The sequence below is a fragment of the Oncorhynchus tshawytscha genome, linkage group LG24, assembly GCF_018296145.1.
Source record: "Oncorhynchus tshawytscha isolate Ot180627B linkage group LG24, Otsh_v2.0, whole genome shotgun sequence".
Lineage (NCBI taxonomy): Eukaryota > Metazoa > Chordata > Actinopteri > Salmoniformes > Salmonidae > Oncorhynchus > Oncorhynchus tshawytscha.
Window position 1 is genome coordinate 5,091,246 of NC_056452.1, and position 17,187 is coordinate 5,108,432.

At 41.3% G+C, this 17,187-nt stretch overlaps 1 protein-coding gene across 1 annotated transcript in view; it reads left to right on the forward strand.

Moving 5' to 3' along the window:
• The window catches only part of nrg3b (neuregulin 3b), a 414,103-nt gene that overhangs the window by 366,870 nt on the left and 30,046 nt on the right, over positions 1 to 17,187 (forward strand). The window contains exon 6 of the mRNA XM_024386324.2: positions 8,272 to 8,398. Within this exon, the coding sequence (XP_024242092.2) occupies positions 8,272 to 8,398 (127 nt within the window). The remainder of the gene's footprint in view (positions 1 to 8,271; positions 8,399 to 17,187) is intronic.

Genomic DNA, 17,187 nt, shown 5'->3' on the forward strand with positions numbered 1-17,187 from the left:
TCCATCATTTATGTCCAAATTCCTCCTTGTTGTTAGCCCGTTCAGCCCAGTAATCCAACTTCATGACGCACGAGCAGACGAAAAGTCCAAAAGATCCATTACAGTCCATAGAAACATGTCAAACGAAGTATAGAATCAATCTTTAGGATGTTTTAACATAAATCTTTAATAATGTTCCAACCGGAATATTCCTTTGTCTGTAGAATTTCGATGGAACAGAGCTCGCTCTCACGTGAACAAGTGTCACGAGCTCAAGGCATTCTGGCAGACCTCTGACTCATTCCCCTCTCATTTGTCCCCACTTCACTGTAGAAGCATCAAACAAGGTTCTAAAGACTGTTGACATCTAGTGGAAGATTTAGGAAGTGCAACATGACCAATATCCCACTGTATCTTCAATAGGGTATGAGTTGAAAAACGACCAACCTCAGATTTCCCACTTCCTGGTTGGATTTTTTCTCAGGTTTTTGCCTGCCATATGAGTTCTGTTATACTCATAGACATAATTCAAACAGTTTTAGAAACTTCAGAGTGTTTTCTATCCAAATATACAAATAATATGCATATATTAGCAACTGGGACAGAGTACCAGGCAGTTTACTCTGGGCACCTTATTCATCCAAGCTACTCAATACTGCCCCCAGCCATAAGAAGTTAAAATGTGATATTAAACCTAACATTAACCACACTGCTAAACTTACACCTAACCCTAACTTTAATTTTATTTATTTATTACGATATAGCCAATTTTGACTTTGTGGCGGTGGTAACTAGTGGAAACTGTTGTGCGTGTAGTTCACACTCGTATCTGCCCTCTCATTGGCTAGAATGGTGCCACCTCATCTTGCCTCCTCCTGACTGGCTTCCATTTTTGAAGACATTTATTATAATTGTTAGAGTGGCCCCCAGAGTATCTGGTCAATATAATGTCTCGTCTGTGAACTAGTGTGTCACACCCAATGACTCAATATGGTAGCTCCAGCAGAGACGAAAAAGGACGTGAGACATTTCACTGGCTCCTTTTTTTCTGGTTCATTTAAAAAGTAGACCCAGCTGCTATCACATCGGTATTTACTGGAACTGTAACTATTTTTAGTGGGGCTTTCAAAGCAAAAGTCCCCATTGTACATCTTTGACGTACTTCTTGTTGTGGAGCTTGGCAAAGCAACAGCCCTGACTTAAATCTTCAACATACTTCTGACTTTATTATTATTAAGCACGCTACTCCTCTTACAGCATTTAACCTAGAAACGCAGATCAAACTTTAAAATGTGTAGACTGGCCAGGACAACTGTGTAACTTTTTGATAGCTTTTATACTTTTAAAGTTATTTTATTTGTCAACATTCTAAATCTGCCCATTGTGACATCACTTCCAACATTCCATTCACTGTAACTGCAACAATGCAACTTTTTACACAAATCGTCTACTTTGACCATTTTGTTAACAACTTATACAAAAAGTTAGCGCATATGAAATCTTCCTCTACTTTTCTGCTTTTCAAATCTAACCTTGGAACAAAATGTATTATTCTGATAAAAAAAGTTACAACTGTTTTAGTAACCACATTAACAACACTCTAACTTTTTATAAAAAGCAGACATTTTTACCACTTCCCCAACAAGTTAGACAAACAGTGAGAGGGTATGACATCATCATCTACTTCTCTGCTATTCAATTCTGTTTGCGGAACTAACTGCTACGTATATAACGATACAGCTTTTTCAGTAACTGCAATAACACATTAACACATTTCCCACAAACTATTTCCAAACGACTGCCAAACTCCCCCAACAAGTCAGACAAAAACTTGGAGGGTATGAAATCTTACTCTGCTTTCAAAACTGAAAGAATTAGGAATAGCTTCAACCAAACAATAGATAGAGCTGTTTAAGTAACTCATCAAGTGCTGTCTTTTGCATTAAGTCATGTCAGAAGCTAGAAGATTCATTACTGACCACAGTTAGTGACCACAAACATACAACTACTAGACCACATAACTATTGGCCACAACTATTGACCACAGCTACTGACCACAAGTACACAACTGCTAACCACAACCACACAACTGCTGACCACAGCTAGTAACCACAACCACTAAACTACAGACCAATACAATTACTGAACCATTAAATTACTGACCACAGCCACACAACTCCTGACAACAACAACACATTTACTGACCACCACCGACTTTAATTATAACTACTCAAATGTGCATATATAAGCATATAATACCCACAACAATAATTGTTCCTCTTGAACCGTTCAAGCTAGAGACACCATGTCATGGGCGTTGTAAGAAGCGGACTAAGGTGCAGCGTGGTGAGCGTACATTTTTGTTTTTATTTGTTAAATGTCGCCAACAAAACAAAGAAACAACAGTGACGCTTAACTTAGGCTATGATGCCTCTAACAAAGTCAACTACCCACACTGAAGGAGGGAAAAACGGCTTCCAAAGTATGATTCCCAATCAGAGACAACAATAGACAGCTGTCCCTGATTGAGAACCATACCCGGCCAAAACATAGAAATAAAGAAACATAGAATGCCCACCCAAATCACACCCTGACCTAACCAAAATAGAGACATAAAAAGGCCCTCTGGTCAGGGCGTGACAGTACCCCCCCCCCAACCCCCCCAAAGGTGCGGACTCTGGCCGCAAAACCTGAACCTATAGGGGAGGGTCCGGGTGGGCATCTATCCGCGGTGGCGGGTCTGGTGCTGGATGTAGACCCCACTCCACCTCTGGCTCACCCCACTTTGGTAGCGCCTCTGGTGTGGGGACCCTCACTGCCGACCCCAGAATGGGGACCCTCGTTGCGGGCTCTGGACTGAGGACCCCCGTTGCGGGACACGGACTGGGCACCCTACCTGCAGGCCCCGGACTAGGCACCCTCGCTGCGGGCCCCTGACTGGGGACCCTCGTTGCGGGCTCCGGACTGAGCACCCTCGTTGCGGGCTCCGGACTGAGCACCCTCGTTGCGGGCCGTTGCGGGCCCCGGACTGGGCAGCCTCGTTGCGGGCCCCGGACTCCCATGTCCAAGATGTCCTCCATTCTCTTCTCTCCCGGGCCAGGAATCCTGCTCCCCCTGGCCATGCTGCTTGGTCCCTTGGTGGTGGGTAGTTCTGTCACGGGCGTCGTAAGAAGCGGACCAAGGTGCAGCATGGTAAGCGTACATTTCTGTTTTTATTTGTTAAATGTTGTCAAAAAAACAACAAAACAAAGACACGACCTTGAAGCTTAACTTATGCTATGATGCCTCTAACAAAGTCAACTACCCACACTGAAGGAGGGAAAAAAGGGCAACCTAAGTATGATTCCCAATCAAAGACAACGATAGACAGCTGTCCCTGATTGAGAACCATACCCAGCCAAAACATAGAAATAAAGAAACATAGAAAACAAAACATAGAAAGCCCACCCAAATCACACCCTGACCAAACCAAAACAGAGACATAAAAAGGCTCTCTCAGGTCAGGGCGTGACACACCAAACCAACTTTCACATGTTCAGGCTATCCTATCAACCAACCAATCAATCAATATTTTCATCTACCTACTATCAACAACAAACAGTCACCACCATTACTACTGCAGGTACTATCACTACTATAACATTTCAAGCTTGCAAGCACACCACGTTTTCTTCAGGAAATATACTTTTCAATGACCACTGTTAGCCTCTATATATGAACCTATTCTACATAGTTCTTCAACTACCACAAAAATACTTTTTGTCATCGCTAGATTCACCATCATATTTCTCTCCCCAAATAATAGCCTAAACATCCCAATCATTATATCATCATTCAACTACAATCAAACTTAATTTACACTGAACTTTTTACTAAAGTACATTGTGCATCAATTTAAACCCACAGCATGAATGATTGAGTTGCTTTGCTTTCCTAAGTGTTGTCCACATGATCCTGCCTTTTATTCCCATCTTCTGACAGAAGATCGCTTTGTCCTCGTTACGCTCGTTGTTTGAAGGATTTGAACGTGGTAGGCGTACATCATTCCTTTATTAATGAACACCAAGAAAAATAACAAATATAAACGAACATAAAGCTCTATAGCGCTAAACAGCAACAATACAAAAACAAGATCCCACAATCTAAGGTGGGAAAAAGGGCTGCCTAAGTATGATCCCCAATCAGAGACAGCGATAGACAGCTGCCTCTGATTGGGAACCATACTAGGCCAATAAAGAAATAGAAACATAGATTTTCCACCCAAGTCACTCCCTGACCTAACCAAATAGAGAACAAAAAAGGCTCTCCAAGGTCAGGGCGTAACAGTACCACCCCCCCAATGTTTGGACTCCGGCTGCAAACCTGAACCTATAGGGGAGGGTCCGGCTGGGAATCTTGTCTCAGTGAAGGCTCCAGTGCGGGACGCAGACCCCGCTCCGCTTGAGGCTCCCCCTACTTCGGTGGCACCTCTGGTGCGGAGATCGTCGATCGTAGATTGTTGTCGCAGACTCCGGACCGTAGATCGTTGTCGCGGACTCCGGACCGTAGATCGTCGTCGAGGACTCCGGACCGTAGATTGTCATCGCGGACTCCGAACCAATAGAATGTCGTTGCGGACTCCGGACCGTAGATTGTTGTCGCGGACTCCGGACTGGGAACCGTCTATGGAGGCTCCAGACTGGGGACCGTCGCTGCAGGCTCCAGACTGGGGACGGTCACTGCAGGATCTGGACTGGGGACCATCGCTGGAGGCTCCGGACTGTGGATCCTCACTGGAGGTTTCGGACTGGGGATCGTCGCTGGAGGCTCCGGACTTGGGACCATCGCTGGCGGCTCTGGACTGGGAACCCCCGCTGAAGGCTCTAGGTTGCATACTGTCGCTGAAGGCTCCGGACTGGGGACCGTCGCTGCAGGCTCCGGACTGGGGACCATCGCTGGAGGGTCCGGACTGTGGATCCTCACTGGAGGCTTCGTGCCATGGATCATCACTGGAGGCTTCGTGCCATGGATCATCACTGGAAGCTTCGTGCCATGGATCATCACTGGAGGCTTTGGGCCATGGATCACCACTGGAGGCCGGATACGTAGAGCTGGCACAGGACGCACCGGGCTGGAGAGATGCACTGGAGGCCTAGTGCATAAAGCTGGCAGAGGGCTTACCAGGCTGGGGAGACGTACAGGAGACCGGGTGCGTGGAGCTGGCATAGCACGCACTGGGCTGTGGATACGTACCGGAGACACAGTACGTGTAACAGCAAAGCACGGTGCCTGAAGGGTCACACACTCCTCAAAGCGACTGTCTTGCTCCAGACTCCAAACCCTCCAAACTCTTTCGTCGGACTCTTTCGTCCCTCTCCACTGTCTCGGGTTTCCTCGTGTCCTCTCCTCCTGACCACGCTGCTTGGTCCGTTTGTGGTGGGATCTTCTGTTACGCTCGTTGTTTGAACGATCGGACCACGAGCAAAATAGTTTGTATTTGGGTTTTTTTCTTGGTGTATATTAATAAAGGAATTATGTACGCCTAATTCCTTTATTAATATACACCAAGAAAAAAAAAATACAAACTAACGTAAAGCTCTGTAGTGCTAAACAGCAACAATACAATAACAAGATCTTACAATCTAAGGTGGGAAAAAGGGCTTTTAAAGTGGGAGAACTTGCACAATTGGTGGCTGACTAAATACTTTTTTGCCCCACTGTAAGTAGCAAGTCACAAACAAAAGAGGTTAACAAATACAAAACGCAACATTCAAATAAAAATCACAGTCAGTAAATATGTAGTTGTAGTTTCACAAACATACTCTATGTCATATATATACACATATATATATACAGTGTATTCGGAAGGTATTCAGACTTTTTCCACATTTTGTTACGTTGCAGCCTCATTCTAAAATGGGATTAAATTAATTGTTTTCCTCATCAGTCTACACACAATACCTCATAATGACAAAGCAACCACATTTTTGCAAATGTATAAAAATGTAAAACAGAAATACCTTATTTACATAAGTATGCAGACCCCTTGCTATGAGACTCGAAATTGAGCTCAGGGGCATCCTGTTTCCATTGGTCATCCTTGAGATGTTTCTACAACTTGATTGGAGGCCACCTGTGGTAAATTCAATTGATTGGACACGATTTGGAAAGGTACACACCTGTCTATATAAGGTCCCACAATTGACAACGCATGTCAGAGCAAAAACCAAGCCAGAAGGCCAGCATCCCGGAGTTGCCTCCTCACTGTTGACGTTGAGACTGGTGTTTTGCGGGTACTATTTAATGAAGCTGCCTGTTGAGGACTTGTGAGGCGTCTGTTTCTCAAACTAGACACTCTAATGTACTTGTCCTCTTGCTCAGTTGTGCACCGGGGCCTCCCACTCCTCTTTATATTCTGGTTAGAGCCAGTTTGCGCTGTTCTGTGAAGGGAGTAGTACACAGCGTTGTACGAGATCTTCAGTTTCTGGGCAAATTGTTGCATGGAATAGCCTAAGCACACAGCCAAGACAAACCAAAAAAGGTTTCAAACCAGTGTCTGTCTCTTTCTGTCAATTCACATCGCTCACTACCTGCCACTACTTTATCACCAAAATCTCCCATCATGTGATTTTCTTTCGAAAAGCATGCACAACAGCATTTTAGTGGTAGCCTATCCAGCAGTGTTACTGTTAAGCTGCTTAAGCTGTCTACTCGGTTATCATAAAGTCGCATTGCTGAAATTTGCATGAGGTTGGATCTTATCACTGCGATAACAACATATTCAAATGATGATAATGATTGACATTTTAATTAAAAACGTTATTTTGAGGAATGTATTCATACTAATTCATCTTTCCACAAGATATAAATCTAGGGTTGATACCCAAGCCGGCTGGTCATTCGTTCTATCGGTTCGGTTGCAAGAGTCGTTCAGTCTCTTTGTTCTGTATCTATGGACGCGACCCAGTCACTCGTTCTAAATGTTCAATTACCATACTGGCTGGCAGCATTCTCATCCTTTGCTTGCTAGCTAGCCAATTACAGCTAACAGTCACGTCCACCAGAATAACAGCAAAGTAGCTGCATTTGCATTTGTTTAAGCTGTTTTCTAGTGACTTTACTTGAATACATCCATAACAATGAGCTAATGAGGTGCTGTTGTTCAGAGCAGGAGCTAGTCAATAAACACAGCCAGCACAATCATTTCAAACTGAAAGTGGACAAATTGAAAACTAGCTGCACTTCATTTCATTTGACCTTTTTTCAATTGACATTTATTTGTATACATCCATAGAAATTATGCCTGGCTGAGCTGAGAAACTCTGTCTGCCCAACTTCCAACACGTTATTTACTATGGGATAGCTGGAGATAGAATTTGAATATTGAAACAATGTTGCAAATGTCAGAGAGACAGAGAGCAAGGTTTATACAAATCTCCGCTGTTGAAAAAAAATGTTAGTCTAAAGGAAATGTAAGATAATGTCTAGATGCTTTTTATAGTGGAGATCAAGTTTATAAATTGCTTGGCTGGGCTGATGAGAGAGTGGATTGAGCAGTCAGATGGAACAAGGTAAATAGGCATTTTAACGTCATAGATTTAGCCGGTGGTAACTTGTGGAATAGACACTGGCTGGAATGCGGTTTTAACCAATCAGCATTCAAATTTCACAGCACGGTGTAAACAAATGCCTGTGTGCCTAACAGAAGTTTTATGCAACATCACTTTGATTAATAAACCTTCACTTTGAAAATACTGCTTCTTCCTCTCCACTCCGAGCACCTTTCCTTCGCCACTACCCTGGCTCTCTGCAATTATTACAATGTAACAATAGTATAACGGCCATTACTGGCTTTGGAACATTGAAGGGTTTGCCTTAAAGCAGCCACCACTATAATCCATTGGCTGCTTGATTACAAATGATTTAACATGGCTGCAAAATAATTGAGCCTTGTCATGGGTGGAATGAACAGGATGAAAATTACCATAGTTATTGACAACATTCACCATGTAGCAAAAGGGGTGCAGTTTAAAGCAGTGTTAACAGTTCAATAGAACTGATTACACACATTTGATTTGCACCCTGTGACTGTGCGTACAAAGAGCTGGATAATCTGGACAACAGAATCTCATCAAGCAGTGACGAGGCACCTGTAAGACGTGAATGCAGCAGTGGATCAGTGTACAAGAGCCAGGGACACAAAGCTCTAACCCAGAGCAATATACTGTGCAGTAGGCATACTGTATCTGAGGATCATGAAAGCTGAAGGTGGGGCTTTGTATTAAACTCAGTATGGCCTCTCTCCCTCTGCAGGAGACACAGGGAAAAGCTACAGACGCAATTCTCTGAGAGCTGGAACCTGAGGGAGTGCGGAATCAACTCCTCTGGGCAGATGTCTAAATCTTGCCCCAGGCCTCAGTGCGGCCTGCAGCTTCAAAAGGTGAGATTAAAGAACCAGCCTTTCTTATTGTATTCTAACTTGACATTTAAATACAGTTGAAGTCAGATGTTTACATACATCTTAGCCAAAAACCTTTAAACTCAGTTTTTCACAATTCCTGACATTTAATCCGAATAAAAATTCCCTGTCTTAGGTCAGTTAGGATCACCACTTTATTTTAAGAATGTGAAATGTCAGAATAATAGTAGAGGGAATGATTTATTTCAGCTTTTATTATTTCATCACATTCCCAGTGGGTCAGAAGTTTACATTCAATTAATATTTAGTAGCGTTGCCTTTAAATTGTTTAACATGGGTCAAACGTTTTGGGTAGCCTTCCACCTCCTGACAGAGCTGGTGTAACTGAGTCAGGTTTATAGGCCTCCATGGTCGCACACGCCTTTTCAGTTCTGCCCACAGATTTTTTTATAGGATTGAGGTCAGGGCGTTGTGATGGCCACTCCAAGACTTTGATTTTGTTGTCCTTAAGACATTTTGCCACAACATTGGAAGTACAGTATGCTTGGGGTCATTGTCCATTTGGAAGACCCATTTGCGACCAAGCTTTAACTTCCTGACAGATGTCTTGAGATGTTGCTTCAATATATCCACATAATTTTCCTTCCTCGTGATGCCATCTATTTTGTGTCGTGCACCAGTCCATCTTGCAGCAAAGCACCCCCACAACATGATGCTGCCACCCCTGTGCTTCACGGTTGGGATGGTGTCTTCGGCTTGCAAGCCTCCCCTTTTTTCCTCCAAACACAACAATGGTCATTATAGCCAAACAGTTCTATTTTTGTTTCATCAGACCAGAGGACATTTATCCAAAAAGTACAATCTTTGTCCCCATGTGCAGTTGCAAACCGTAGTCTGGCTTTTTTTATGGCGGTTTTGGAGCAGTGGCTTCTTCCTTGCTGAGCGGCCTTTCAGGGTTTTTTTCATTTTATTTTTTATTTTACCTTTATTTAACTAGGCAAGTCAGTTAAGAGCAAATTCTTATTTTCAATGATGGCCTAGGAACAGTGGGTTAACTGCCTTGTTCAGAGGCAGAATGGTTATGTTGATATAGGACTCATTTTACTGTGGATATAGATACTTTTGTGAAGATGCTGGAGGAAATGGGTACAAGGTCCTTTGCTGTTGTTCTGGGATTGATTTGCACTTTTTGCACCAAAGTACGTTCCTCTCTAGGAGACAGAACGCGTCTCCTTCCTAAGCGGTATAACAGCTGCGTGGTCCCGTGGTGTTTATACTTGCGTACCACTGTTGGTACAGATGAATGCGGTAAATTGCTCCCAAGGATGAACCAGACTTGTGGGGGTCTATAATTTTTTTCTGAGGTCTTGGCTGATTTCTTTTGATTGTCCCATGATGTCAAGCAAAGTGGCACTGAGTTTGAAGGTAGGCCATGAAATACATCCACAGGTACACCTCCAATCGACTCAAACGATGTCAATTAGCCTATCAGAAGCTTCTAAAGCCATGACATCATTTTCTGGAATTTTCCAAGCTGTTTAAAGGCACAGTCAACTTAGTGTATGTAAACTTCTGACCCACTGGAATTGTTATACAGTGAATTATAAGTGAAGTAATCTGTCTGTAAACAATTGTTGGAAGAATGACTTGTGTCACAATGTAGATGTCTTAACCGACTTGCCAAAACTATAGTTTGTTAACAAGAAATTTGTGAAGTGGTTGAAAAACGAGTTTTAATGACTCCAACCTAAGTGTATGTAAACTTTCGACTTCAACCGTATATTTAAGATAAGTACACTCTTTGAAAAAAAATCTTGATAGGTACTTTGTCAGGGGTGAGGGGTATATGTGTAACCATTTTCACCAAATGGTTATTTGCATATCAGGGAGGGTTCTTTACTGCTGTGATGGTTATGAATAACCATCCTGTTTTTCCTCTCTTCACCATGTTTTTCTTTTATGCCATGAAATGCTGCTCATTAGGCCTGTTTCCTCTTGTTTATAGACTGTGTGGTACACTGAGTGTAAAAAAACATTAGGACCACCTTAGCTTTCCATGATATAGGTTGACAAGGTGAATCAAGGTGAAAGCTATGATCCCTTATTTATGTCACTTGTTAAAGCCTCCACTTCATTCAGTGTATATGAAGGGGAGGAGACAGGTTAAAGAAGGATTTTTAAGCCTTGAGACAATTGAGACATGTATTGTGTACGTGTGCTATTCAGAGGTTGAATGGGCAAGACAAAATATTGATGTGCCTTTGAATGGGTATGGTAGTAGATGCTAGGCACACTGGTTTGAATGTGTCAAGAACTGAAACGCTGCTGGGTTTTTCATGCTTAACAGTTTCCTGTGTGTTTCAAGAATGGTCCACCACCCAAAGGACATTCAGCCAACTTGGCACAACTGTGGGATGCATTGGAGTCAACATGGGCCAGCATCCCTGTGGAACGCTTTCGACACCTTGTAGAGTCCAAGCCCTGACAGTTCCCCAAAAGGTTGCAAGTTCAAATCCCCACACAGCAAATTTGTAAGTGTTAAAATCTTGGCTCTCAGGTAAAAAGAGTTGTGAGTGTTGATTCTACACACTCAAAAAAAGGGTTCCAAAGGGATCTTCGGCTGTCCCCAAAGGAGAAACCTTTTTGGTTCCAGGTAGACCCCTTTTTGGTTCCAGGTAGAACCATTTTGGGTTCCATATAGAACCCTTTGTAGAAAGGGTTATACAAATGATTTGATAAAATATTGATTTAGGCCTTTACTACTAAAGCCCATAGAAATGCATTGAATGACACATTCATAATGTCAAAAAGGACAGTAAAACATGTTTACTTAAGAAACAAGGTTTTGAAGTATCTGTCCTAAAAAAAAAATTTTTTAAATTCACATACAGTATTTAACCCCTTTTTGGGGTAGGCACAAAACTACTTTCATTCGTTTTTTTAAACCTGTACCGGTTACCTGCAGACAAGTCCTATGACACTTGTGGGTATTATAAAGCAAATTGCCATCGTGTTCGTGAGTCTCCCTTTCCACAGAGTGGTCATAATACTTTGTAGGTCCAACCGTTTGAACGCTACAGATGTTTTTTGGGATGTCTCATGGTCTGACAAACATCGCTCTAGGTTTGCCACCTGGCAAATGCAATGGATTTGGAAGCATCAAATGCAAAAAAACTTGATATCTCTTGCTTAAACTGACAGGTTTTTGTTGAGGCTTTTTTTGTTATGTAACTAGGGGGTTAAACCTTATTATTACACACAGAGTCCATGCACGTGACTTGTTATTCAAATGTTTTCTCCTGGACTTATTTATGCTTGCCATAACAGAGGTTGAATAATTGACTCAAGACATTTCAGCTTTGCATTTTTTATAAATTTGTAAACATTTCAAAAACATTATTCCACTTTGACATTATGGGGTATTGTGTGTAGGCCAGTGACATAACATTGCAATTGAATCCATTTTAAATTCAGGTAACACAACAAAATGTGGAAAAGGTGTGTGACCATGTTCTGACAACACGGTATGGTAATAAAGGGTTTAAGTTTAATTCAAACATAATAACTGAGGCAGTGACTTGGTGAAAGCTTCATGACTAGAAGTTATTGAATGCAACAATAATATCTTTGTCACGAACAAACACAAGCATGGGTGATTATATTTCACATTCACTTGAAAGGCATGCTGGGAAATATGCAAATACAGCTTTACAACATACAATGATAAACCCACCCCCAACTCAAATAAAGTGTTCATTTAAGTTGTAATTTGCAACACCCAGTTTATGAACACTTTGAAAAGTGTTAGGTTAACACTATTTCGGTGGGTCACATACAGTATAATGTTCTAAAAAAGTGTTGTAATACTGTCGGTCTTAGAATTCTGATCTCAAATTTGATGTGCAGAGCATTTATGCACACTTTAAATCAAGTGTTGCTTAGCACTTCTATTTTGATGTTGGTTTTGTCCGAAAATCGGACAATTATTGACTTCATTCTGGGCCACTTTTAGCAAAGTGCAGAAACAGATTGTTGCCAATAAATCTCTGTTATGGCTAATCGCTGTTATGCCACCAGACCTGGTGTCAGTTTTTTTTTGTACATTTAAAAATTGTATTTGAATATCCAAAACATACAATAATATACTTGCAGTGAAGCCTCTGAACAACAATACCACCAGTCATCCAACAAACTCCTATTTAGAGCAACACACAGAAGCATCCATGGTCAACGCCCTGCTCAAGGGCACGTCAACAGAACTCCAACTAGGCCAAAGAAAATGGGGACGCGAACCCTCCCAAGATCCCTCTCACAGTTCCCCACAGCTGTCCCTCAATCATCTGAGAGCCCTACCAAAGTTACCCCCCAAGAATGACATTTATATATATACATATAAAATGAATTCCATTCTCCACCCCCAAGAACCCTCCCCAATGCACCAACAACCAAGAAAATGAACTCATCAGAAAAAAGTCAAAAGAAAACAGAAAACAACAATGCAAAAAAACAAAGTACCTCAAGGACAACTGTATATGTTTGAGTGCACGTCTGGCACTATTTACAGTGGCCTGAAAAAGTATGTGAACCCTTTGGAATTACCTGGCTTTCTGCATAAATTAGTCATAACATGATCTTCATCTTAGTCACAACAATAGACAAACACAGTGTGCTTAATCTAATAACACACAAATTATTGTATTTTTCTGGTCTATGTTGAATACATAATTTAAAAATCTACAGTGTAGGTTGGAAAAAGTATGTGAACCCCTAGGCTAATGACTTTTCCAAAAGCTAATTGGAGTTAGGGGTCAGCTAACCTGGAGTCCAATCAATGAGACGAGATTGGAGATGTTGGTTAGAGCTGCCCTGCCCTATTAAGAATACTCACAAAATTTGAGTTTGCTATTCACAAGAAGCATTGCCTGATGTGAACCATGCCCCGAACAAAGAGATCTCAGAAGACCTTGTTGACTTGCATAAATCCTCTCTGGGATAGGGGGCAGTATTTTCACGTCCGGATGAAAAGCGTTCCCAAAGTAAACTGCCTGCTACTCAGGCCCAGAAGCTAGGATATGCATATAATTAGTAGATTTGGATAGAAAACACTCTGAAGTTTCTAAAACTGTTAGAATAATGTCTGTGAGTATATCAAAACTGATTTGGCAGGCAAAACCCCGAGCACAATCCATCCAGGGAAAAAACATTTGAGTTCACTGTGTTTTCCAATGGTTTTCTATGGGAGACCTGATTTATTAGGGCCCAGATTGCAGTTTCTATGGCCTCCACTAGATGTAAACAGTCTTTAGAATTGTTCTATGTTTTTCTTTTGAGAAATTAAGAAGTAGGGCTGTTCTTTGTTGGTGTCACTCTGAAGGGCTTTAGTCTTTTGTTGCGCGTGAACTGGAGCGAGCTTCACATTGTTTTTATCCGGTATTAGAAACAGTTTATTCAGTCTTAAATGTTATCGTTTATTTACATTTTAGGATACCTGGGGTTGGATTAGGAACATTGTTTGAAATGTTTGGACCAAGTTTTCAGGTAACTTATTAGATACTTTGTAGTCATGTTGGAACCAGTGTATTTCTGAATCAAACACGCCAAATAAATGGACATTTTGGGGATATAAAGAAGGAATTTATCGAACAAAACGACCATTCAATGTGTCACTGAGACATTTGAGATTGCAAAAAGAAGAAGATCTTCAAAGGTAAGGCATTTATTATATGGCTATTTCTGACTTTTGTGTCGCACCTGCCTTGTTGAAATATGTTTTTCATGTGTTTATATGCGGGGCGCTGTCCTCAGATAATTGCATGGTTTGCTTTCGCCGTTAAGCCTTTTTGAAATCTGACACAGCAGCTGGATAAACAAGAAGTTAAGCTTTATTTTGATGTATTACCCGTATATTTTTGTGAAGGTTAAATATCAATATTTCTGTAGTTTGAATTTGGCGCGCTACAATTTCACTGGATGTTAACAAATCAATCCCGCTAACGGGATTCTAGCGGAATTCGTGCTTAACCTGTAGCGACACCCCATCCCGTGAACGGGACCGTTGTCATCATCTGACACTAATTAGCATAACACAACGGACATAAATCTTCCTAGAAAATATTCCTATTCATGAAAATCACAAGTGCAATATATTGGAACACAGCTTAGCCTTTTGTTAATCACCCTGTCATCTCAGATTTTCAAAATATGCTTTACAGCCAATGCTAGACAAGCATTTGTGTAAGTTTATCATAGCCTAGCATAGCATTATGCCTTGCTAGCAGCAGGCAACCTTGTCACGGAAATCAGAAAAGCATACAAATTAAATCGTTTACCTTTGATGAACTTCAGATGTTTTCACTCACGAGACTCCCAGGTAGACAGACAAAGTTCATTTTTCCCAAAATATTATTTTTGTAGGCGAAATAGCTCCGTTTGTTCTTCACTTTGGCTGAGAAATCGCCTGGAAATTGCGGTCACCACAACGCCGAAAAATATTCCAAATTAGCTCCATAATATCGACAGAAACATGGCAAACGTTGTTTAGAATCCATCCTCAAGGTGTTTTTCTAATATCTATTCGATAATATATCCGTCGGAACAATTCGTTTTTCACTAGGACCGATTGGTGTAATGGCTACCTCTGTATTTTACACAAGAATCTCTCTCGGAGCCACCATGTGACCACTTACGCAATGTGGCTGCCTACGGCTATTCTTCAACAGAAATGCGTAAAACTATGTCACAATGCTGTAGACACCTTGGGGAATACGTAGAAAGCGTAAGCTTGTTGATGGTACATTCACAGCTGAATAGGGAGTCATTGGAACGCAGTGCTTTCAAAACCTGGGGCACTTCCGGATTGGATTTTTCTCAGGCTTTCACCTGCAACATCAGTTCTGTTATACTCACAGACAATATCTTTACAGTTTTGGAAACGTTAGAGTGTTTTCTATCCAAAGCTGTCAATTATATGCATATTCTAGCATCTTTTCCTGACAAAATATCCCGTTTAAAACGGGAACGTTTTTTTTTCAAAAAATGAAAATACTGCCCCCTAACACCAAGAGGTTAAATGTAAATGAATTACTTAAAAATCATACAATGTGATTTTCTCGATTTTGCTTTTAGATTCCATCTCTCACAGTTGAAGTGTACCTATGATAAAAATTACAGACCTCTACATGCTTTGTAAGTAGGAAACACAGCCGATTTTGCAGGTTATCAAATATTTGTTCTGCCCGCTATATGTGTGTGTCCGTGTATGTGTGTATTTGAATGAGAGTGTGTCCAAACGCATGCATGGCATCAGCTTTTGATTATGTTTAATTTTGACTTTTTAAAAACTTTATCTTTGACTGTCATTCTATCTCCTGCCCAGCAACTCCACTCCCACTTGTCTCCAATTCCACATTCCAAAGCTCAGGTTCCCTCAGCCCATCCCACCTATCTCTGCTGGCCACCCTCTTTGGATTTCTATGCAACATATACAGTGGGGCAGAAAAGTATTTAGTCAGCCACCAATTGTGCAAGTTCTCCCACTTAAAAAGATGAGAGAGGCCTGTAATTTTCATCATAGGTACACTTCAACTATGACAGATGAATGAAGATGGATTACTGGGCTGAACACGCTAACAACAAGTGGCTATTTGGACATAAATTGTGGACTTTATGGAACTGTATGGAACAAATCAGTCATTTATTGTCTAACTGGGATTCCTGGGAGTGCCTTCTGATGAAGATCATCAAAGGTAAGTGAATATTTATAGTGTTATTTCTAACCTCTGTTGACTCCAACATGGCGAATATTTCTCTGGGTGGATTGGGCTCTGAGCGCCGTTCTCAGATTATGCTTTTTCCGTAAAGTTTTTTAAAAATCTGACACAGCGGTTGCATTAAGGAGAAGTCTATCTTTAATTCTGTGAATAACACTTGTATCTCTTATCATTGTTTATTATGAGTATTTCTGCAAAATCACTGGATGTTTTGGAATCAAAACATTACTGCACGTAAGGCGCCAATGTAACCTGAGATTTTTGGATATAAATATGCACATTATCGAACAAAACATACATGTATTGTGTAACATGATGTCTTATGAGTGTCATCTGAGGAAGAGCATCAAAGGTTAGTGATTAATTTGATCTATATTTCTGCTTGTTGTGACTCCTATCTTTGGCTGGAGAAATGTCTGTGTTTTTTTGACTAGGCGGTGATCTAACATAATCATATGTTGTGCTTTCACTGTGAAGCATTTTTTAAATTGGACACGATGGGTAGATTAACAAGATGTTTATCTTTCATTTGCTGTATTGGACTTGTTCATGTGTGAAAGTTACATATTTCTATTAAAGAAAAATGCTAGTTTTATTCCTCTGCAAGTTTTGATCCTTTATATTGGGCAGACAGACCAGTTTCCTACCTCTTCCCGCTGCCACCTGCCTCCTCTATTTTTGGGGTAATGCTGTAATCAATTGGTAGGACTGTAACGGTTTTCTAGTGGTGATGAAAGAGAGTCGGACCAAACTGCAGCGTGTCGATTGCGATCCATGTTTAATATAACAAAAAAACACGAACTTACAAAAAACAATAAACGAAACCGAAACAGCCTATCTGGTGCAAACTAACAACGAGTACACATAGGACACTAAGGACAATCACCCACGACAAACTCAAAGAATATGGCTGCCTAAATATGGTTCCCAATCAGAGACAACGATAAGCATCTGCCTCTGATTGAGAACCACTCCAGACAGCCATAGACTTTGCTAGACAACCCACTAAGCTACAATCCCAATACCACCACCAAAACCCCA